The sequence below is a fragment of the Rhinopithecus roxellana genome, chromosome 19 (assembly GCF_007565055.1).
Source record: "Rhinopithecus roxellana isolate Shanxi Qingling chromosome 19, ASM756505v1, whole genome shotgun sequence".
Classification (NCBI taxonomy): Eukaryota; Metazoa; Chordata; class Mammalia; order Primates; family Cercopithecidae; genus Rhinopithecus; species Rhinopithecus roxellana.
In genome coordinates, this window is record NC_044567.1 from 41,034,393 (window position 1) to 41,056,508 (window position 22,116).

Sequence of the window (22,116 nt, forward strand, 5' to 3'; positions counted from 1 at the left end):
CGGAAGAGCAAATGAAGCATTAAAGCCTGCAGGGAGAAGGGAGTGCAGTTCCTCTGTCCGGCGGAGAGGAAGAGACCAGACTTACTTTCTGCAGCTGCAGCAGCTGTTCAGACTTATGAGCAGACAGGAACTGCCAGAGGGCAATGGTGTGTTTTAACTGGCATCTGTTTAAGGCCTGCAGAAGGAACAGAATTCCTGAATGGGGGCTGAGGTCTCACACCCCGCCCGACTCATGCCATGCGCCAGGGAGCCTGAGTGCTCTCCACACAGGCATTCTTCTCTTCGTTCTGCCCTGTACTAATGTGATCTCCCTCCTTGTGAAGGCCATCTCTGTCCTATCTACCTTCCCTCCTGTGACACCTCAGAGTCCACTCACATCACGCAGTTTGCAGCGGCCTCATGTACTCAGTCACATTTGGGCTCTATCTAGACTGCTGGCATTTCTAGCATGTGTCTGTCTCTGCTGTCCCTGGTGTGTCCTGTTTATACTGGACTGACTGGGTGAGCGGTTGTTCTTGTCTCCCCGTCCTTTTCAGGAGCGCCTAGAGTGGCACTCCCCGAATGCTCCTATCCCTCGCAGGAAGCAGGAGACGAGGGTGAGGGGCTGTGCTGATTTCTTTTTCGGCGTGAGACCCACCTTTGACACGTGAGTCGTCTGATCACCCATGCGCAGGACGTCTTGAATGTAGATATTCAGGTGCATGTTTGGATCCCCACCAGCTGTGCTCAGAAACCCCAGAGTGACTTCTACGACGGACAGTGCTTCACAGGCATCGCTGTGGGACTGCAGCTGTCCACTGATGGCACTCATGACCGAGCTGGGGAGGGAGTCCTGGGAAATGAGAAGCAGGGAGGGATGTCTATGGGCTGGGTTTCTGGTGTCTCACCAGCTGGTAAGAGAGCTGAGCCCCTTCACTGCCCAAGCCACGTGTGGGGTCAGCCCTCTAACAGGTGACACTTGGGCACGCTGTGTGCAGGCAGCTTTCCAGACTTTCCATAGAAATAGATACAAGGGCAGTGAATCTTCAAACAACCCTGGAGGCCATGGAGACACACAGGTCTACCCATCAATACGGGCATGCAGAGAGCAGGAACAAACCGGTTCCATGGACTTTCCGCTTCCGCAGACATGGCCATGACATCATTTCTGAGAGTTGAACCCACAAGATGTCAATCTGCTTTTACTCTACAAGAAAACCTGCTGATTTGCTGTCTTGCTTGCCCTCTGCAAAGAGCACTGGGCTCTTAAGGAGCACCCTGGGGTCCTCAGGGAGGCCGCAGAAACTGTGGCTCACAGCAAACACCCGGGGCAAGGCTGGAGTAGGCCTAACATGGAGGAAAACACACTGAGAAGGCAGAAAGCCCCATGCAGAGGATAAGGTTTATCAGGATCACCTGCGCCATTTTGTTCTTGATGTCCATAAAGAGATGTTCGTAGTTCCAGTCATGTCTGTATACCAGAGTGGGTATTCCCTAAATTGAGAAAGAAAAAAGGTTTTTTAAAATTAAATCCATTGTGGACATTTCCATCAGATGACAAACAGAATCTGCAGCCGGAACTCCAGCGTAGTGCCGCACTGCCCAGTGTATCCCTCGGCAAAGAGCGCCCCTCTCTGTCATTAACCCACCATCTATGGAAATAGTAACACAAGCGGGAATCCAGCGAGCCCCCACGGCCAATTACATGACAAGATATTGTCACGTGATCATGGCCAGCTTCGCCACAGGAGGTGCTAGGGCAACAGGTATCTGTGCATATCCCATTCATTTATTCATTCAGTCACTAAAGGCACAGACCATGCACAGGCAATCACTCTGCCAGAGGACACGGCTGTGAGAATGAATTAAAAACAGCCATGGGCTCTCAGTTCCTGGCCCAGTTGCAGGTGGTACCGTACATAAGTACAGTAGATTTGACTGTAGCTGGAAGGAACAAGTGCTGTCCAGGTGAAAGAGCAGAGATGGGAAAGTGCCTGCTGTGTGGCTCCGGTGCGTGAGGTCACGGGATGCAGTGCAGGGAAATGGGCTACTATGGCTGGAGGCAGGGCTGGAAGGTTGGGCTAGGCCGAGCTACAGGGCCTCCCATATCAGACAACAGTGTCTGCTTTATCCGGCATGCGGCAGGGCCATCCGGCACAGAAAGAACAGAGGCAGATGTGGGTTTTAGGCCGTGGACTGAAGAACCTGGAGGTGGGGACCAGTTAGGAGTGGCTAGCAGTCCAACTTACAGGATGCTTTTAACTGCAGTGTGGGCTTTGGCAGTCAGGTGAGGACACACAGAAGGCACAGCTAATTGCACCTGCTGGCAGGTTACCCATGGAGGCTGAAGGAGGAGGGGCTGTGGGGTGGTAGTGCCATTAACTGGTAGAAAAACCTAGATGATGAGGCCATCAACAGTCAGCCAGGTGCAGTGGCTCACACCTATAATCCCAGCACTTTGGGAGGCCAAGGTGGGTGGATACCTCGAGCCTAAGAGTTCAAGACAAGCTGGGCAACGTGATGAAGCCCCATCTCTACCAAAAAATACACAAATTAGCTGGGCGTGTGGTGCACACCTGTGGTCTCAGCTACTTGGGAAGCCGAGGTGGGAGGATCGCTTGAGCCCAGAGGTGGAGGGGGGTTGCAGTGAGCCAAGACGGCACCACTGCCCTGCAGCCTGGGCAACAGAGTGAGACCCTGTTTCAAAAAAAAAAAAAAAACCTCAACAGTCCCTTGGGGGACTGAGGTGCAGATGGCCCTGCAGGAGAGGGCTCAGGAGAGCCCTGCAGACCAGACTGCGGGGTGAGGTGCTGCTTCCCTCTTGTGAGAAGCACACCAAGGGCTGCTTGTTCACAACAGACACACCGACCAAATGAGCAGCAGTGGCGGGAGTCAGCCCTACCTTGAGGCTCAGCCGGGGCTTGCCCTGGAGGAAGCGGCTGACGATCTGCCGCTGAATCTTCTCCAGGTCGAACTCCTGTAGGGTCTCTCTGCCCTGCTCCACCTGGTACTGGCAGTTGGAGAGAATCAGTGGAGTCAGGTCCCGCTCTACTTCATAATTGATGACGTGCAGGTCAGTGACATCGGCTGCATCCACGGAATAGCTGAGGGGCAGAAAGACAGCGTTCAGCGTCCAGGCCGGGCTTGTGGGCCGAGGGCTCCACGTTGCAGGGAGCTGGCTCCTACTTGATTTCTCACAGTTGGAGCAGAGGAAAACCATACCCAAGATGGGGTGGGTCGCTGGTGAGGGCGGCTGCAGGAGTGAATGTCTGTTCGGGAAGGGGCTGAAGCTTGCTTATGTCTGCCCACTGGGCTTAGGGACCCCAGGCTGAGCAGGCACCATTTCCTGTTGGCTCGTGCACACACCTGTTGTTTCCCTCGGAGAGTTTTTCCACCGCGTAGACAATTTCATTGTGTAGGCGAATCAAGTAGCTGACGAGAGCGGTAGCACAGAGGCCCAGGCCCCGTCGTCGTGGCAAGAGGATCTCAAAATCAGCCTCCAGATCCAAGTCAGTGCTGCAGTAGTCTTTGGGTAGGTTGATCTCACCTTTAAACGACAGGGTTATTCTTAAGCAGAGAGGAGTTCCTACTCCTCACAGAATCTAGGCGTGGGGAGGAGGGGTGCAGAAGCCATCAGCTCCACAGAGAGCTGGGTCTCGGTTCTACCCCTGTATACTGATCGAGTTTCAAATGCTTTCAGCTCCCTTTTGATGCCACACTTAGGGACTGAAGAGGATTGAGGGTTTATTTTCCTGACACGTTATTTTACTTATCCAGACACCACCATCAAAAGAGACACACATTAAGCACTAACACAGTGCTGGCTGGGCGTGGTGGTTCACGCTTGTAATCCTATCACTTTGGGAGGCTGAGGCAGGTGGACTGCCTGAGCTCAGGAGTTTGAGACCAGCCTGGGCAACATGGTGAAACCCCGTCTCTACTAAAATACAGAAAAAAGAAAAAAAAAAATTAGCTGGGCGTGTGCCTGTAATCCAGCTACTCCGGAGGCTGAGGCAGGAGAATTGCTTGAATCCGGGAGGCGGAGATTGCAGTGAGCCGAGATGGAGCCACTGCACTCCAGCCTGGCAACATAGTGAGACTCCATCTCAAAAGCAAAAAAACAAACACAGTTCTGTGTGTTGACAGGGATGGGCCAAGTCAGGCTGATGAGAAGAGCCTTCAGAGCAGCCTCTCCTGGAATGCTTAGTGGTACAGAGGGACAGGACACGAACCGTTCGTCTCAAGCGATCTCCTCAGTTTGTTCCATGTTGACAGGAAGATTGTGATTCTCTTCTGAAGTAGCTGCCTCAGCCCCTCTGTTGAACAGAATACTTTGTAAGAACCCTATGATAGCAGCCCCCCGCAAGGCCAAACCACCCTAGTTACATGCTCTGCCGAGAGCCCATCTTTGCTGCTTTGTGCAGTCATGAGCATGTCTGAGGTGCTGTTTGAAGCAGTGAGCCAAGTTTGAGGAGCTAAAGAGGGAGGTGCTTTTCAGCTCTGGTGAAGGCTTCTAATATGTTTTTGGGGTTCAAGCACCCTTCACCGTATGCTGAGAGCTTGGGCTGTAGAGCCCCCATCAGCACCTCCCTCCCCCCACCCAGCTTAGGCTGTAGAGCCCCAATCAACGCCTCCTCCCTCCTCCCCACCCTGTCCCCCTATGCAGTGATCCTTTCGAACCACCAGACGCGGGACAGTCCTGGTCTTGTCAGAGCAGAGCCACACCTGAGCTGTGGCTGCTGAGGAAGCCTCTGATGGAGCTGTATTCAACTTGCGGGACGTTCTGGAACCGCTTCACTAGACCTCTTTGCAGGGCCAAAATCTCAGGCAGGAACTTTACCAGCCTCAGCTCTGCTTCCTGGAGAAGGGAAGACCACCCGGTAATAATTTTTATTTACCTAAAAAATGTTATTGGGGATACAGACTTTGAGACTGGCTGGGAGACTTGTATTTGTAGTTTTATCTGGTCAGTGTCATTTCCTGTGATACAGCATGGAGCTTGAAAATGGGAAAAGGGCCCTCCTGTTCTTCCCACAAGTCTATGGACAGTGCAGTGTGTCAGAAATGGAGGACGGAGAAGAGGGAGCCCAGGCTCGATGGAGCTGACGCATCAGCAGCGTCCACCAAGGGCTGATGAAGGAAATCTGTCCCTTGGGCCCATGGTACGGAGAGAAGCTGCTGAAGCAAATACTTGCGAGACAGCAAATACTAGTCCATGGAGAGAAATGATTAGGCAGTCTGTTGTAGAAAATGAAACTGCAAATGGATGAAAGTTAGAAAAATACATTTCTAATTCCAGCAAATGCGACCAGTACACGTGACTGCTCCCCAGTACCCCACCACCGCCAGCGCACACCCACTCACTCCCATCTTCCATCTACGCCTTGATGCTTGGGCGCAGGGAGGAGTTTTGTTTGATCTGCCCATGCTCCGGCAATGCGGACAGAGAGGAACCCAGCGGCTGGGAAAGAACTGCGTCCTTTTCTGTCTGGCTGAGTGATGAGGGGAGGTCCTCTCCTGGCCTCCAGCTTCCCCACAGGTCACTGCTAATCCCAACCTGGGTGTGTATTTCGTCTGTGACTTGATGCTTCTGGCAGTCGTATGGTTTGATATGTATGAAAATCTCTAGCCCTGAGTCTTCTACATTCTATTCAAAATCAAATAATTGAAATAGCCTGTGAAGATGCTCTGGCTTTAGGAATTGATTATACTACGTAAAAGCCCAGGGCCTTCAGGTCTCCTGGGGAACTCTGTACCGAAAAAGGGAAGGAGCCACAGTGAGCCAGACGTACCTTCTGCAGGAAATGCCAGAGGATGGGCACTGTTTCTTTGCCATTTTTCTGTTCCACAATGTGCTGCAGGTACTCAACTGTAATTCTTTTTCTGCAGCTCCAAATCTTAGAGCAATGGACCACACTTTTCCGGGGCAGGTGGGGCAGGAAGGTCATTGGGTCACCATAGATTATTTTGGCCACAGGGTTAGAGCTGATACGCTTATCTTGGCTGATGAGAATATTCATGGTGGGAAGGGTTTTATCTAGACGCTGGATGGAGAAAATGAAACAGAATTCTGGAAGTGAGTTATTGCTACAAACAGATTGGAACACCCAGTAACTCCACCGGTGGGTGTCTGCATATTAGGGCATTTATCCCCTGCTCTGAGCATGTAATCAGGTATTCCCTTTAATCTTCTAATTTCAGTGTTCTTTGTTTATAGATGTATGTCTCCCCAAACAGAATGAGATTCAGAAATCTATATTACTCTTAGTAACATTCTGGCTGCTAGACGAGTAATTAATCTATGATTGTCAGTTCATTTTTAGTGGGTATATATGTGATAGTTTCTCTGCCTTGTACATTACATTCTGCATGGAGAGAAAAGTACTGCCTGCACTTGCTGGATTCCCAGGAATTCCTCGGACTGACTTCATGACCAGCTGCAGGAGGGAAGAGCACTTGGGGACAGGAGGAGGACGGAGTGACTTGAGGTGGGGAGCATCAGCATCTGGGGCTCAGCCAAAGGTTTTTGCTGGCACCGCTATGAGGGGCAACAGGCAAGGAGCATTCAGCAGACGCCGGGACCCTTCCTTTCTGGTCAGAGGAGCAACACAGCTATCCCCACCTACTGCTTACCTCCAGTTCAGGAGAAATCACAGCTGCGATTTCCTTTTCCCAGTTGTTCCTCATTTCTTTGGTTGACAATCTTGTGTCAAAATTTAAAAACCCTGCAAGAAAACTCCAAATGTGTAGGTTACCCAAGGCACAAAGAACACAGCAGTCTGCATATAATAAACACTAGATAAGTGTTTAATAGAAATAACACTCATTTTGAGGTAATAGATTTCTAAATTAAGTATTTTGAAATAGTTCCTGCTGTTACCACCAACTTAATGACCTTTTGAAGATAACGTCAGTCTCTAAAAATTCCTCTACCCTACATAATTGTAATCTTAGAACCATTTTGAAAAAAATTACTGAAAGAACAGAACTTAAGCTCCAAAACCCAGGGCATGGTAACAGTGGCCGGGCTACCACCAGCCATCTCAGCTGCTGCCACCCAAGCCCTGAGGCAGACCACACAGATGCGGAGTGCTGCGGGAACCCTCCGCCTGCTTCCAGGATTCTGTCATTTCATCGGTGTGACTGTGGGTGCGCTCACCTCGCTGAAATCCCACCAGAATAAGAGGCTTAAAATAAAATCAGATTGTTCAAAATGGAAAATAAATAGGAAGGCCAGTTTCGGGCAAAGAAGTAGCTGAGGTGGGAGCAGATTTTCTTGTCATGGGACAGTACTTCTTATTGCTATTATTATTTTAAGTTAATATTGTCCTCACCGTGGTAATTGTGATTTCTGCAGATTAGCAAAAGAAAATCACTTTTAATTCCACCACTCACAGATAACCATTTTTCTAAGTTGTCTTATAGACCTTCTCTTTCTTTATGAATTTAAATTTTTAAAATAGAAAATTAGCTCGGTGAATACAGTATTTTATAGCTTTCTTTTTTTTACATAATTGTGGACATATAAACATTTAATCAGCACACAACTGTGATGGTGATTGATCCTTTGACAACACACGCTCTGTGTGGACAACACGTGCTCCCAGCGTGGCAGGGGAGTGGCCTACGGGGCTGACTTCAGCACTGAAGACTCCCCATATATGCACACTGAACACTTGTGTGCAGACGCTCCCGAATACTGCAGGTCTTAGCCAGGCAGGGGTGAATGGAGAGAACAGAGCAGCTCCTTCAAGCCTCTGGGCAAGCAAAGTGCTTCCTTTTTTCAGCTCCAGGCATCGCCTTCCCTAGACACGATTTTCTCTGTGTGTTCTCTCATTGTCTCCAGCAACAGCACAGACAGAGCTCAGACTGGCTGCATGTGGGGTGGCCCGCCAAGAGAGCAAGCCTGCTTCTGCTGTCGTTGTGCTGTGTGATCCCCACCCAGCCCCTGCCCCTGCCCCTGCCCTCACTGTTGCCAGAGAGCTGGTGCTGCTCTTGGAGAAGCCTGCGCAAGACAAGGTGGACCACACTGATGGTCTCGTCGGCACTGTGTCCCAGCATCTTGGTCAACTGCTCCAGGTCCTTCAGGATGTGCTGCTGCAGAAAGCCTTTGGGATCTCTCACTGGAGGCTTAATGATGTTTATCAGAGCCTGTGGGGGCAACGGAACAGAGCATTTAGCGGGATCTGGTTTGGAGAGAAGATGGTGAGCCTGTAGAGGCCATGGGGAGTGGAGCACCAGCATAGAGGCGGAAGGCGGTTTCTAAGATGAAAACTGCGGAGTGATTCACGCGTGATTCAAACAGGTGAAAGGAAGGCTAGCAAGCGGAGCAGCTGCTGGCTTTTCTGTTATTACAGTGAGATAAAGAATCTTCAGACTGTACTGTTGGTCATCTTGGTTATGCAGTGTGTTCTTTCCTCCCTAGAGCTACAATGAAGACACAGGTAAAATAATGAAGATGTCAGCCTCTCTACTCCCAGATGTGGACCAAAGACACAGAGTGTTAATTTGACATGGATTTTATATAATCTGGGGAGTAGTTCCCCCATATACCGTCATGTGCCACAGGGGGAAACATGGAGATGTGTAACCTGGATATTTCTTTGTAGACTAATGAGCTTCAAAATGCATAGATGGCAGCTAGGACTTGAGACAAAAGGACTCCCTGGGAAGAAGCGAAAGCAGGTTCTTCCTAGAGTAACTCGGTACATCATTTGGCAGCACCGGGTTATACCTGGGAACTCTGGGAAGCTCCCAGAAGCAGAGCCAAGTGAGTGAGTAGCCGGATAAGGATGAAGACCACTGGGGGCAGCCCTCGGTCACACGTCACCACGTCTCTCTGCTGCGGGTCGCCTAGCACATGGCCGGTCTGTGTTCTGTCTGTGCTGTTGCTGGAAAGAATGAGAGAACACAGGGTAGAGGCTGAGGCTGACCACTTCGGCTCGCTGCACCTTCTCAGCACTCGGAGTGAGGCTCACAGCTGAGAAGAGAGTTATGTCAGAAGTACTTGCTGTTCCACTAAGCCTGGACCATGTTCCTAAGAGTCTCATGACAGACTCGCCTGTCCGGCGGACCAGACCCCACTGCGTTCTCAGCGCCAAGTGGCTGCGCTTATGTGGTATTGATGCTGATCCCCGGGCAGGGTGTTAGGATGCAGGCCTGGACCCGTCTTTTCCACTGAAGTCTTTGTTGGGAGAGGAGTGGTTGGGCTAAGAACAGCTAGAGTGTGGGAGGACAGTCGGCATCCTATGGGTGTCCATATTCTTATTTCCCCAAAGGAAAAACTAGGATCCAAAGTCCAGCAGACAGGAGATGCAGTGTGGCAGATACTTTCAATGGCAAAACCATTAGAGGTTGGAGGACACTGTGATAGTTTCTTAAGCTGTGACTGCAGGGAACAGTCAGAATATGAAGCCCCCATGCAGGTCCCACTCACTCTCTGAAAGGAGCAGTTAGAACCACACTCATCCCAGCATGGGATTGTGGGATCGGATTTGTATCTGGATTCTGAAGTCTGGTATTTCATAAGACTATGTCTCCTTCATTTTTCTCAAAAAGCAAAAAATGGAGAAAGCTAAGATTGCTGGCAAGTGAGATAGCATCTGCTGAGACAGACGGAAGCCCAGGTTTTGGTCCTGCAGACATAGATGTTCCCGTGAATTAGATCATCTGTTTATGTCATGCATATTTCTACAGAGGCTGCACCCAAGGCCCAAAAGGAAGACATCTGTATTCATATTAACAGGTATGAATGTGTAGCCTGCTTTGCATTTCAGGGCCCAGGGAGCCAACAACAGATCAGAGGCCTCCCTGCTGTGTGACTGCTGGGACTTTGGCATTGCTATTCAGTATGACACAGGTCCACGTGTACTGGAGTAATTAGTACTATCTTGAGTATCACTTTATCAGCTGGAATAAAAACAGCCCAACGCCCCAAGGTTTGAGTACTTAGGAAATACAATCCTGACCCACATACCTGACCAGGTTAAAGCCGTCCTGAGGTCTGTGATTAATGCCTCCAATCGGCGCATGGCAGTCAATGCAGGTGCTCTGTTCCATCGGCCTGCCACACTACGGTGAAGACAGAGGGCACTCGGAACCACTTCTGGAGCAGTACCATTTTATGCACAAACGCCATCATGCAAATGAACACCTCCTTATCACTGGCGAACGTGAGCACCTTTGGATTGTCTGTTCCAGTGTGTGCTTGTTTCGGGTGGGTGGAGAGCCCATGGGGACAGGGTAGGTACTCACTAATGTTGCACATGGGCAATTGGAACTGTTTTTTTTTTTTTTTTTTAGTAAGTGGGACAATTTAAGCTTTATTCCCAGAGTGACACTTTATAGACAAATACATAAAATTCAACCTTCCTTTCTCATATTCAGCACTTTTTCTATTCCTCCATCTATCACACTACCCTGTAGCACTTCATGATCTAATACCAAGAATACTGGAATAGCTTCCAAACTGACTTCCTTATATCCATTTGGACTTTTTCATATATTTATTTTTATGAGACGGAGCCTCGCTCTGTCCTCCAGGCAGGAGTGCAGTGGCACCATCACAGCTCACTACAGCCTTGACCTCCTCAGGCTCAAGCAATCATCCTACCTTAGCCTCCCAAGTAGCCGGGACCACATGCATGCATGCATGCACCACCATGCCCTGCTGATGCTTTGTGTTTTTTGTAGAGACAGGGTTTCAACGTGTTGCCCAGGCCGGTCTCAAACTCCTGGGCTCTAGCAATCCACCTGCCTCAGCCTCCCGAAGTGCTGGGATTACAGGTGTGACCTAGCACACCTGGGTTGGACTTTTTTATTTAAAAAAGTCCAATCATATAATCTACTTCCAAAGGCTCATTTTTCGAAATCAGATATTGTGCTACTATATACTGAGAGTCACAGCTGATAACACACCAAACCAGTCACAGAATTTCAGAGCTGGGATCATTCTTAGAATCTATTTCAGTCTCATTTCTTGGACAAGGAAGTGGTTGAAGCTCAGAAAAGTGCATGTATCAGTTTTTCTCCCTCTGTGTCTCTTATATATGTTATTAAATGACATCTATCAGGCTGGGCACAGTGGCTCATAATCCCAACACTTTGGGGGGCCGAGACAGGAGGATCGCTCAAGCCCAGGAGTTCAATGTTTATTGTGAGCAATGATCATGTCACTGCACTCCCGGCTGGGCAAGAGAGCCAGACACTGTCTCAACCAGCTGACGAAACACCACGAATAACTACCACGTATCAGCTCAACCCACCAGCCTCTTGCTCTGCAAGTACAGATACTGTGTATGGAGGGCTCTGGGCTAGATGCTTGGGAATCCAGAGAGGAAGCAACAGTCCTTCCCCATGGTGCACAGTCTACACGTGGCTTTTCCTTTGGCATCTGGACCACACCTCCTCTGAGGGCTAATAATGCAGCCTGTGGTCCACGCAACACCTTGCCATTCTATCAAGAAAAGGCTCACTGACCCCATGCTGCAGTGCCTAGAACGAATGGCTAGCAGCAGTTCCCAACCAGTAGCAATTTTCTTTCCCAGGGGACCTTGGTCAGTATCTGGTTTTAGTTGTCACACTGGGAGGAGGGGGTGCTCCTGGCATCCAGGGACTCAAGGTCAGGCATACTGCCAGACAGCCTGCAGTGCACAGGACAGCCCGCACCACAGAGCCATGTCCACAGTGCTGAGGCTGAGAAGCCCAGGGCTAGAAACCCTTAGCGCCATTGATGTTGCCCTGCTCAGAGCACCCTGGGCAGTCCTCGGTGAGCCTGTGCTCTCCTGGAAGGCCGAGAGCCTCACTCTCCTCACCTATGATCCCCTTCCTCTAGCCCAGGAGTGCACGCCACCCCTCAAACCCTATCTTAAATACCAAGACTCACCTCTCCCACGGAGCAAGGATGGCCGTTGGGACAAGCTGTGAAGAGAACAGGACACACATTGGCTGATGAGGTTTCCCTGAATGACCCACATTGAAAAGGGAAAGCTAACTCTACTCTCTGGCCCTGACCAAAATATGAGAATGAGTGTCCAGAGCACCCCACACTAATTTGTTAAGTTATATGACACCTGCCTGAAGCTTAATAAATGTATGTTGTCAGTGAAAAATGTCTGAGTCTAATTTTACGAAATAAAAAGCAATTAGAATATAGGCCACACCAGCGGTACTTTTGGAGGCGAGGTGGACAGGATTCTAGACCTTTCTATCCTCTTTGGTTTTTTTTTTGTCATGAGCATATTTTATAACTTTAAAAACTAGTTTTAAAATATTTACTCAGGCAACAGCAAAATTTACATGTCATGGGTTATATGAGTCAGTCTCCCAGTTCTATATTTCATATATTTCAGAAGAGCTATCTTTGTGTCAAAAACTTTTGTTTTGTGATGGGCCTTTGAATGTGTCTCTGATGTGGTTCCCAGTCCTTCCTACTCCCAAAATGGCCTATTCCAGAAAACAGAAGTGCATCACAGAGCGCCTTTTGCACACAACAAAGAAATGAAATGGTTTGGATCATCTAGCCGGCAGAGTGCCAGCTCCTTCTAGCCATTCATCTTCTGCAGATGCCACGGGTAGAATGCAGGTGGTTTTGAACCCTGAGTCACAAACCACATGGACCCCAAGTCGAACCCAATGCTTCAAAGCATCTGGACACCCAGACCCCAACACTTACTGTACCAGTGGACTCCCTCCAGACCCTTCCACCTCCGAGCTTGAGCCAGCAAGTCTTCAGGCATGGTTGGAAGAAAAGCATGCTGAAAAACAAGAAAACAGAGATAGCTGTAGATAAGTGAGCTTGTCGCCTGGGTGCTGCTGCTCAGCAGGAGGCCTAGAGGAAGAAAGGGAACTCTGCTTTCCTTCTACTGGACTTCTGAAGCGATCTGTGAAGAAAACAGCTCCCTGTGAAATAACAAAGGGCAAGGCAAGTCTGTCACTGTCTTGTGTGCTCAAGAATCAAGTGACACAAAGGCAGAGAACTGAGGAGATAAAGATGCTCAAGGGTTCCCATGGCTGCAGCTCGGTCTCTACAGTGACAAGCTCTGGGGGGTGTTCCGGTGAAGGCTGATGGAATTGTGGCCTACTCTTACCGCCATGTTGGCTGGGGAGAAGGCCAGATTCTTTAGGGGTTCCAAGACTTTATTCTGTCCACACAGAAGGACAGCTGCAGCATGAATGGCCATTTCTGTCACTGTTCCCTGAAGGTGGTTGTCACTGGGGCCCGCCCTCAACAATGGCAGAGAATTGTCCATGAGCGATGTTGCAAAATGGCTGATCTCAGGAGGTGAAAGGATCTTGCATTCGCCAATGAATTTGCTCACAGCTTCACATTGCTGACAGGAAAAAAAAAACTTAACATTAAGATGTATCAAACAATATTGTGTGAACTGCTCTTAGGCATACACTGACACCAAATATACATCAAATATTGAGGTAAATATGGAGAAATCACCACCATTTGAGGGGGAAATTTTTCAGAGAAGAGAATTGTGCATATACAAACAGAGCATCCACATATGTAAGCATTAATTTTGATATTCTATTTTGTTTTACATTATCTGTTGTTCTTGGCTTTAGTTTTCATTATAATTCTACAAGCTTTGGGTTAAACAGAAAATAGTTCCTCCACATAACGAGGTTGAAAGCCTCTATCCTAGATTAAAAAAAAATTATGGCATGATTTGTGTTGATAAGTTTCATTCTATTGAATAAAGTCCCTCCAAATACTGAGACTTTGAACACAGCCCTGCAGGTGGTTACTCACCTCTGGTGTAGGGTGGAGGCTTACATTGTGGGATCTATACAAAATAGCCACCTCTCTGAACAGTGTTAACAGGAAGTAGGCTGACTGCTGGCTTTGGGGGGTCTTGCAGGCCTGCAAAATCAAGGGTATCAAGTGAGAATTTAAAAGCTCAACAGATTTTTTTTTTTTGAGATGGAGTCTTGCTCTGTCACCCAGGCTGGAGTGTAGTGGCACGATCTCAGCTCACTGCAACCTCTGCCTCTCGGGTTCAAGCGATTCTCCTAACTCAGTCTCCCGAGTAGCTGGGATTACAGGCGCACACCACCATGCCCAGCGAATTTTTTTTTCTTTTCTTTTAGTAGAGATGGGGTTTCACCATGTTTGCCAGGCTGGTCTCAAACTCCTGACCTTGTGATCTGCCCACTTGGCTTCCCAAAGTGCTGGGATTATAGGATTGAGGCCTGCCCCCCGCCCCAGTCCACCAGATCTACCTAAGGGCCAGAGGCTCGCGAAGGTTACATGTGAAAAGAAAAGTGTCTCAGCCCTCAACCCACTCCTCGGGGAAGGCGCCTTTTCAACCCACCCACCAGGGAAGGAGCCTGTTCAACCCACCCCTTGGGGAAGGAGCCTTTTCCAGGCCTGGACACCCGGGGTCATGCCCCACATGGGCCATCTTTTGGCGAGCAACTTTTGGGCTACAAAGTTCCTGAAATACTCTCAGATTAAACTCAATGCATATTTAGCAGCCAGCTTAATGACAGAAGCAACGGAATCACCATCTGTTCTTCTGACTCCTTCACTGGTCTTAGAAACTTCTCCTAAGCAGAAAGAGTATTTTCTATTTCCTCTTTTCCTGGTACAGGGACTCAAAAAGGAAGCAAGACCAGACCAATTTAAAGGTTAGATTCTAAAAACATCTTTATATTTTTTAACTTCCCACACTACACCAACATATGTATTTTTATTAAACACACAAGCATATCTGAACTATGAATACATATAGATATGAATTTGCTATTAATAGTTGTGTCAGCATCTTTGTTTTCCAGCAGGGTCTCAAAGGAAGTAATGGACATAAATCAAAAGACGCTGCTGATGGCCTTGGCAGATCAGCAAGACACAGCAAATTGTCAGCTCAGCTGCCGTAGCTGTCCTGTTCCAGCCACTGGTTCACGCACACCGGCCAGGTGCACCCTGGAGGCCGTGGGCACGTGACTTCCAATAGTGTCACATGATGGGCCGCGTCAGTGGTCCACCACCCTGCATCATTTGACATAAACCAGGGAACACGCAGGCTCCAAGGGATGCCACCTGGTATCAGAGAGAAGCCAGGGGCCCACCCTACCTTCAGAGCAGTCTCAATGCCCAGCGGCTTGCACTCGAGGACAGCTTTGGCCACAGCATCACGGAGAGCCTTGTATTCATTGCCGTACACCAGGTACCTATCCATCTGGCCTGGGTGGTCCTTCTGCAGCCCCAGGAATACAGGGGTTAGTTGGGGGTGAACGATGGGAGGAATGTTTTGCAAAGAACCGTATTAATGGGTGCAGGAACCTAGTGATCGAGGTTTAAAGGCAGCCGAGCTGGGATTCCCCGACCTGGTCTGAGGCAGGACAGTCTGGTGCCGTCTTCACAGGGAGCTTCCTCTGCAGTAGAGGAAGAGGTGCGAGTGCAGGGAACGTCTGTCGATGGCAGTGCTACCTGGGGAGGTGCTTGCTTCTTCCATTCATGGCATCGCACCACACACCTGAGGCCGGGTGGCTCAAATCATGTCAACTCTAAACCCCAGGTGGTCAAACAATGCCGGGGTTCTTAGTACCATTTTTGTATCCCCAGGACAATAAGAATTTGTTAATTTCTGGGCATCTGGAAAGGACCACTGAGAGGCTTTGAAGCCTTTTTTGTTTGTTTGGGACAGAGTCTCACTCTGTCACCCAGGCTGGAGTGCAGTGGTGCAGTCTCAGCTCACTGCAACCTCTGCCTCCCAGATTCAAGCAATTATCCTGCCTCAGCCTCCCAAGTAGCTGGGATTACAAGCACCCACCACCACATCCAGCTAATTTTTTTTTTTTTTTAAGTAGAGACGAAGTTTCACCATGTTGGCCAGGCTGGTCTTGATGAACTCCTGACCTCAAGTGATCTGCCCACCTCGGCCTCCCAGAGTGCTGGAATTTCAGGTGTAAGCCACTGCGCCCAGCCTAGCCTTGAAGCCTCTTATGCAATTATATTCCTCGTTCTTGCTCTTGCCTCTTGCCTGCCAGAGGTAAAAAGGTCGCACCTTGCAAGCTGAACTACATTTCATTTGCTGAAAGCAAAGGCCACAAAAATGTTCTACTTTCCTTGAGTGAAATTCAATGAGAAGTGATGCCTAATTAAAGAAGCTCTGAGGTGAGTGTCCTTACCTTGGCCCTACAGCAGGTGGTGTAACATGATCATAAGCTGGGGCGAATCAGCTGAAGCACAGACACAAAGGACCAGACAGACAAGCGCAGGTTTCCTTCCTGGCTCTGGGGATGCTGAGGGCGGGCGGAACGCAGAAGCAGTGGCACCATCCCTGGGTGTGAGGGTGGGGTGTGGGGGTGTGTTGGTGGGTGGTGTGAGGGTGGGGTGGTGTGTGGGATTTGGGGTGTATGAGGCTGTGGGGGTGCATGTTTGTGGGCTGCCGGGCCCCACTTCTCACCTGCTGCTCAATGACTTCCTTGGGGAACACCCACTGGCACGGATGGCCGGGCTTGGAGAGGCCCTGCACGAACTCCATCCCCCGCTGGCTGCTGAGCTTCCGCACCAGGTACACCCGGTGCCAGTCGTTCTCCACCCGGGTGCAGAAGTGCTTGACTTGCCGCAGGTAGCACTGCTTCTCCTGGGCCATCTCTGAGAGGCCAACGAGCAAGTGGGTGAGCAGCGGGTGACTTAGGGCATTTATTGTAGGACACAAGGCCAACCAGAGGGCACAGGACCTACCCACAGGCATTCACAGAAACACGTCCAGAGGAGAGGGGACGTGGAAAAGCCCAGTCATAGTCTGTTCTAAGAACTAGTTTCCCATACTTCCTGAATTTCTAAATGACAGAGTCTTTACACCCAAAGTAAAGCAAGGCAGAGAAGACTTGCCTGGGCCTCCCTCAGGCTCCGAGAGGAAATCTGAAGCTCTGTCCAGGCAGAGGCGAATCCGGGCCACCTCTTGCAGGTATTCAACTGAGGCCTCGTTGGCCGGCTCTCGGCCACGTCTTACTGGAGAATACGTGTTAAGGAAACGACCTTCCTCTCTTAGGTGGTTCAGTTCATCATTTCTGGAGCAAGCACTGGTCTTCTCATGTATTGAATCCTGAGGAACAAGGAAGAAGAAAGAAAAGGATATTATTCTTTTCAAGCTTCTACGGTTGCCAGTGTGACTGTAGAAAAGGATAAAGAATGTTGTTGTAGGTTTCAGTGTAAATTTCTTGACTCATGGAAACCTAATATCCCTTATTTATATTTATTTTTATTTTATCTTCATATAAAAATATGAAGATAATAAAAAAAATCCATCATGTCCCCACTCAGTGATAACCACTGTTAACTTTGGTGGTATATTCTCCCAGACTTCAATTTTGTATGTATATGCACATAAATGCCAATATATACATTGCTGAAGGCAGAAGCAGTGTCTTGGAGACCTTCTTTTCTGCAAGGAACAGAGCATTTGTTAATTATACTGACTAAAGTTATATTCTGTAAATTTTAAACCATGTGGTTCAGTTTCCCAAAGAAATTCAGGGAAGGAGAGTTCGCTTACCTCCAGGCAGTTGATGAAGAGCATGTACAGTTCAGTTTTATCTTCAATTATGAATGCTTTCTTTTTTAACAGGGTCAAGTAGTCCTGAATATAATCTTTTACATCATCGAAGCTGCAGAAAGAGAAATATTATTCCTGGCTTTCTCAGATCTGGAGACACACCTTACTAAAAAAGCATCTATCGGTCATCTGTCCTCTGTGTGTGTGTGTATAAACATACATACATACATATATGTAGTTTCTAAGATTTTATAGAAAACCTTTTAGCATAATACTGGAGGAGTATAAAACTCACATTTTAGACCAGCTGTCCTCAAGCTTTGGTTTCAGGACCCTTTTATAGTCTTAAAAATTGAGAACCTCGAAGAGCTTTCATGTGGGTTATATTATCAATATTTTTTTTTTTTTTGAGACGGAGTCTCGCTCTGTCGCCCAGGCTGGAGTGCAGTGGCGGGATCTCAGCTCACTGCAAGCTCCACCTCCCGGGTTTTACGCCATTCTCCTGCCTCAGCCTCCCGAGTAGCTGGGACTACAGGCGCCCGCCACCTCGCCCGGCTAATTTTTTGTATTTTTTAGTAGAGACGGGGTTTCACCATGTTAGCCAGGATGGTCTCGATCTCCTGATCTCGTGATCCGCCCGTCTCGGCCTCCCAAAGTGCTGGGATTACAGGCTTGAGCCACCACGCCCGGCCATATTATCAATATTTATGATAGGAATTATGAGACATTAAAAACAGGTTTCAAAAATATACATTCATTTAAAATAACAATAAAGCTGTTACATGTTAAGTAACACTTAAAATATGTTTCCAAAACATGAATCAGTGAAAAGAGTGGCTTGGTCTTCCATTCCTGCACTGGCCCTGAGGCCTGGCTCCTGGAAGTCAGCGGCCTGCCTGCCCTGCTTCTGCTCCCCCTCGCTGCGCCATATCGGAGAATATGAGGAAAATCTGTCCTCATACACTCAGAATAGTGAGGAACATTTTAATAGTTTTTGCAGATCATTGTGGATATTATTCCTTAATGCTGTGCCAACAGTGATAAATGGTCATGTCTAAAGGTTAATTGCAATGTGGAGCCTAAAACTGTATTAATGCATTTTTCAGTCAATTATGTTAAAAGGTCTGCCCATGCTTTAAATAGAATTTTTTCTTTTTTGACCCACAGATTTCGTGACATCAAGCATTGGTCATTTGGAAAATATTGGTTCACTGGGCTGTGCAAGTCTTGTAAAGGTTGACACATTTTTATTCTGTGTTTAAAAAAAAAATCCATATTCATAAATATCACCACAAATTGCCCCGAAATGTCTTTAAGTATTCAAAAGCTCACAGGCTCGTAGTGAAGAATATAAGCTTTTCAGAATTTTAATTTCAGCTTATAAAGCTTGAATGTTATCATCACCAACCAACATTGTCAGATGTTTGGCTGAGGCCGGCTCACTTTGCTTATTTCCAGGAGAGGCCTGGCCAGCCCTGGACACCTGTATCGTGTGCATCCTTTCTCCCGGCACGAGTGGCAGTCCATGAACACAGCAGCCGGCTGATAACCCAGGGCTTGTCATGAGTGATTTTCTGCGAGTAGTGGGAGTGTTTTGTGTGTGCTTCCCATTTCCACAAAACATTAAGAAACCAAATCCTCAAGAGTCAAGATTTAGTAAAACTAATGAAACTGGCATGAAGAAAACCACGTGTGCATGGCGGTGAAGAAAACAATGTCTACAGCTACTGCGTCTTCACGTGAGGGGCCAGCAGTTTCACTCATCACCGCTTTTGTAACATCATAAGCATCAACATGTTTTTTAAAAAGGGCAAATTTATCTTAGTAATCTAATTTTTAAAATAGTTTTAACCTCAGAGACCCACCTCACACCCAAGGGTCCATACCAACTCTTTGAGAACTGCAATATTAGATCAATACAAGTACCACAGGTGATACTATTCTCGGATGTCAGCATCCTTTCACAAGGAAATAGAGCCCATGATCAGGGGAACAGAAACTTAGAAGACATCTAGGACATTCAGGGTGAGCAGGATTCTAAGCTACCATCTGAAAAATCAGAAAGCTGGACCACTGTGGAACCAGGCTCAGCCCACAGATTCCGTCCTCTTGAGTTCTGTGTCCACACCACCGTGGTCCCTTCACACCACCGTGGTCCCTTCAGAGCACCGTGGTTCCTTCACAGCACTGTTGGCTTCTTGCTAGATGTGTGCTTGTGGGAATACTAAACTCATGTGCCTACATGTGACAATGTCAGAATACACAGCCAGTACAAGTAACCAGGTCGTGTCTCACCGAAAAAGCTCCCCAAGATCACGTACTACCTACTAGTCACGACAAGGAGACTTGGTAACAAAGAGAACGCTGCAATGAAATGAAGAGAAAAAGCCAGGGCTTTCTAGAAGCAAGTCTCCATGTTGTTCTTACCTGTACTTCAAAAGCAGTTTCAGTATCACTGAGCGGATGACAGGAGTCTTATCCACAACATCATTGAATGGAGAGAGAGATTTTGTGTGTTCACGGCGTCCTTAAACCAGAAAGAGAAAGGCAGCTCACTGCATGAGACGTGCAGAAGTGAGATGAAGAAATGAGCTGCTAGGTTTACAGGAAGAAAGCAACCTACTCTGGGGAGCGTCTCTTAGGAGCTCCTTTTGGACGAAGAGGAGAGAGAGCAGGCTCTCAATCACTTCCTTCTCAGGCGGAGCGTTGTCCTTGAAGCACATGGTGGACACCAGGTCTACGAAGAAGCTGTTGCACATCTGCCGGAAGCGGGCGTGCTTTTCAATGACTTCCCTTAGAACGCGAGAAAGAGAAGACAGGTGGATGGTGTCTCCCAAATGCCTCCTTACAGAAGGACTTGAGATTTGACAGCATTTCACTTTTTTTTTTTTTTTTTTTTTTGAGATGGAGTTTCACTCGTTGCCCAGGCTGGAGTGCAGTGGCGTGATCTTGGCCCACTGCAACCTCTACCTCCCAGGTTCAAGTGATTCTTCTGCCTTAGCCTCCCAAGTAGCTGGGATTACAGGCATGCACCACCACGCCTGATTAATTTTGTATTTTTAGTAGAGATGGGTTTCACCATGTTGGCCAGGCTGGTTTTGAACTCCTGACCTCAGGTGATCCACATGCCTCGGCCTCCCAGAGTGTTTAGATTACAGGTGTGAGCCACCACGCCTGGCCAGCATTTCACTTTTAAATTGAAAGATTCAAGTCACTCCTCTCACCTATTAGAGCTAGTCTTCAGCATTTCAACAGATGATATTTAGATGCATCCCTTTCTAGAAACACTTTGATCATTAGGACCAGCCAACAGTACTCTTCAATATCCCAAAGTATGTCAACCCACCCACTGGGCTTGCCTGGTGCTCCACTTTTAGGAGGCCTGAGAAGGGAGGGAAGGGGAAGGAAAGAAAACCAACCACTCACAGAGCAGGGCTGAGGCCTGCTGAGTCCAGAGAGCTAGAGCTGCTTTTAACCACCTCCAAAAAGCTAGACAAGGAGTGGGTTGGTTCTCAGGTCAGTAACTGTGAATAATACTGATGCATTAAGACCAGTGGTGTCGGCCAGGTGTGGTGGCTCATGCCTGTAATCCCAGCACTTTGGGAGGCCAAGGCAGGTGGATCACCTGAGGTCAGGAGTTCAAGACCAGCCTGGCCAACATGGTGAAACCCCGTCTCTACTAAAAATACAAAAATTAGCTGGGCATGGTGGTGCATGCCTGTAATCCCAGCTACTTGGGAGGCTGAGGCAGGAGAATTGCCTGAACCCAGGAGGTAAAGGTAACAGTGAGCTGAGATCATGCCACTGCACTCCAGTCTGGGCAAGAGAGTGAGACTCTTTATCTCCAAAAAAAAGAGTGGCACCTAAATTCCTTGGGCCTCTGGTGGGGACCTTTGTTATGACTTTCTGGCTTAGTTCCTCCGTATTTGCTCTCTCTCAAATCTATATGTATATGTCTTGGGGAAGAATAATCTTGAGATACTAGATATTTATGAAAGTACATACAGTGGCATCTCTTTTGATAGTTCTCTGAGGTCAGGTTTTCTACCAAATGAAGGTTAATAGAGTTTATATTTCTGAATATTGTGTTTGCCAAAAAAGGAAAATAAAAAAAAAAAAGGATGCTTTCTTGAGAGAAGGGGTGTTTTACCTGTGCCCTTGGGAAACAGTTGGCGAGAATTTGTCTGGCAAGTCGGTTAAACAGTAGGGGCACATCATCTGCCCTGGGGCAAACCAGGACCTGAGGCAGCGCAGGCAGTACACGTGGTCACAGGGCAGACAGACGGGGTCCTGTGCGTCTCCCAGGCAGATGGGGCACGGCTGGACCCCAAACCTAGAATCCAAGAAGGGCAGTCAGTTCTGAAGCAGAGAAACTGGCCAGAAGTGAAAACCACAAAAGGTTCAGAATTCTCGCCTTCACGGATCCAAACCTAAGGTCTCACCTGCTGAGGGTCTTGCTGGCTCTATCCTTGCATTCACAGAGGGTGCTCATCACGGCCTCAAAAGGCCTGTGCGTCTTGACGTCGGAGTTCTCTCGAAGACACTGAAGAAAGGCAGTGACAGGGGTCATTAGCAGTGGGGAGGGCTGAGGGCAGCCAGGGGCCAGGTCAGGCAACAGAGG

General features: G+C 48.3%; 1 protein-coding gene and 1 long non-coding RNA gene across 2 annotated transcripts in view; one reads left to right on the plus strand and one right to left on the minus strand.

The window, feature by feature from the left end:
• The window catches only part of LOC115894881, a 62,085-nt gene that overhangs the window by 25,527 nt on the left and 14,442 nt on the right, over positions 1-22,116 (plus strand). The window lies entirely within an intron of this gene.
• The window catches only part of LOC104655002 (E3 ubiquitin-protein ligase RNF213), a 122,584-nt gene that overhangs the window by 5,227 nt on the left and 95,241 nt on the right, over positions 1-22,116 (minus strand). Inside the window, 24 exon segments of the mRNA XM_030923792.1 lie at positions 86-175; positions 638-832; positions 1,396-1,473; positions 2,882-3,083; positions 3,346-3,526; positions 4,212-4,295; positions 4,705-4,837; positions 5,772-6,023; positions 6,613-6,704; positions 7,950-8,130; positions 8,714-8,870; positions 9,956-10,050; positions 11,864-11,898; positions 12,653-12,734; positions 13,068-13,310; positions 13,742-13,852; positions 15,066-15,188; positions 16,401-16,591; positions 16,832-17,045; positions 17,496-17,607; positions 19,923-20,022; positions 20,119-20,288; positions 21,646-21,828; positions 21,938-22,038. Coding sequence (XP_030779652.1) covers positions 86-175; positions 638-832; positions 1,396-1,473; positions 2,882-3,083; positions 3,346-3,526; positions 4,212-4,295; positions 4,705-4,837; positions 5,772-6,023; positions 6,613-6,704; positions 7,950-8,130; positions 8,714-8,870; positions 9,956-10,050; positions 11,864-11,898; positions 12,653-12,734; positions 13,068-13,310; positions 13,742-13,852; positions 15,066-15,188; positions 16,401-16,591; positions 16,832-17,045; positions 17,496-17,607; positions 19,923-20,022; positions 20,119-20,288; positions 21,646-21,828; positions 21,938-22,038 — 3,405 coding nt within the window.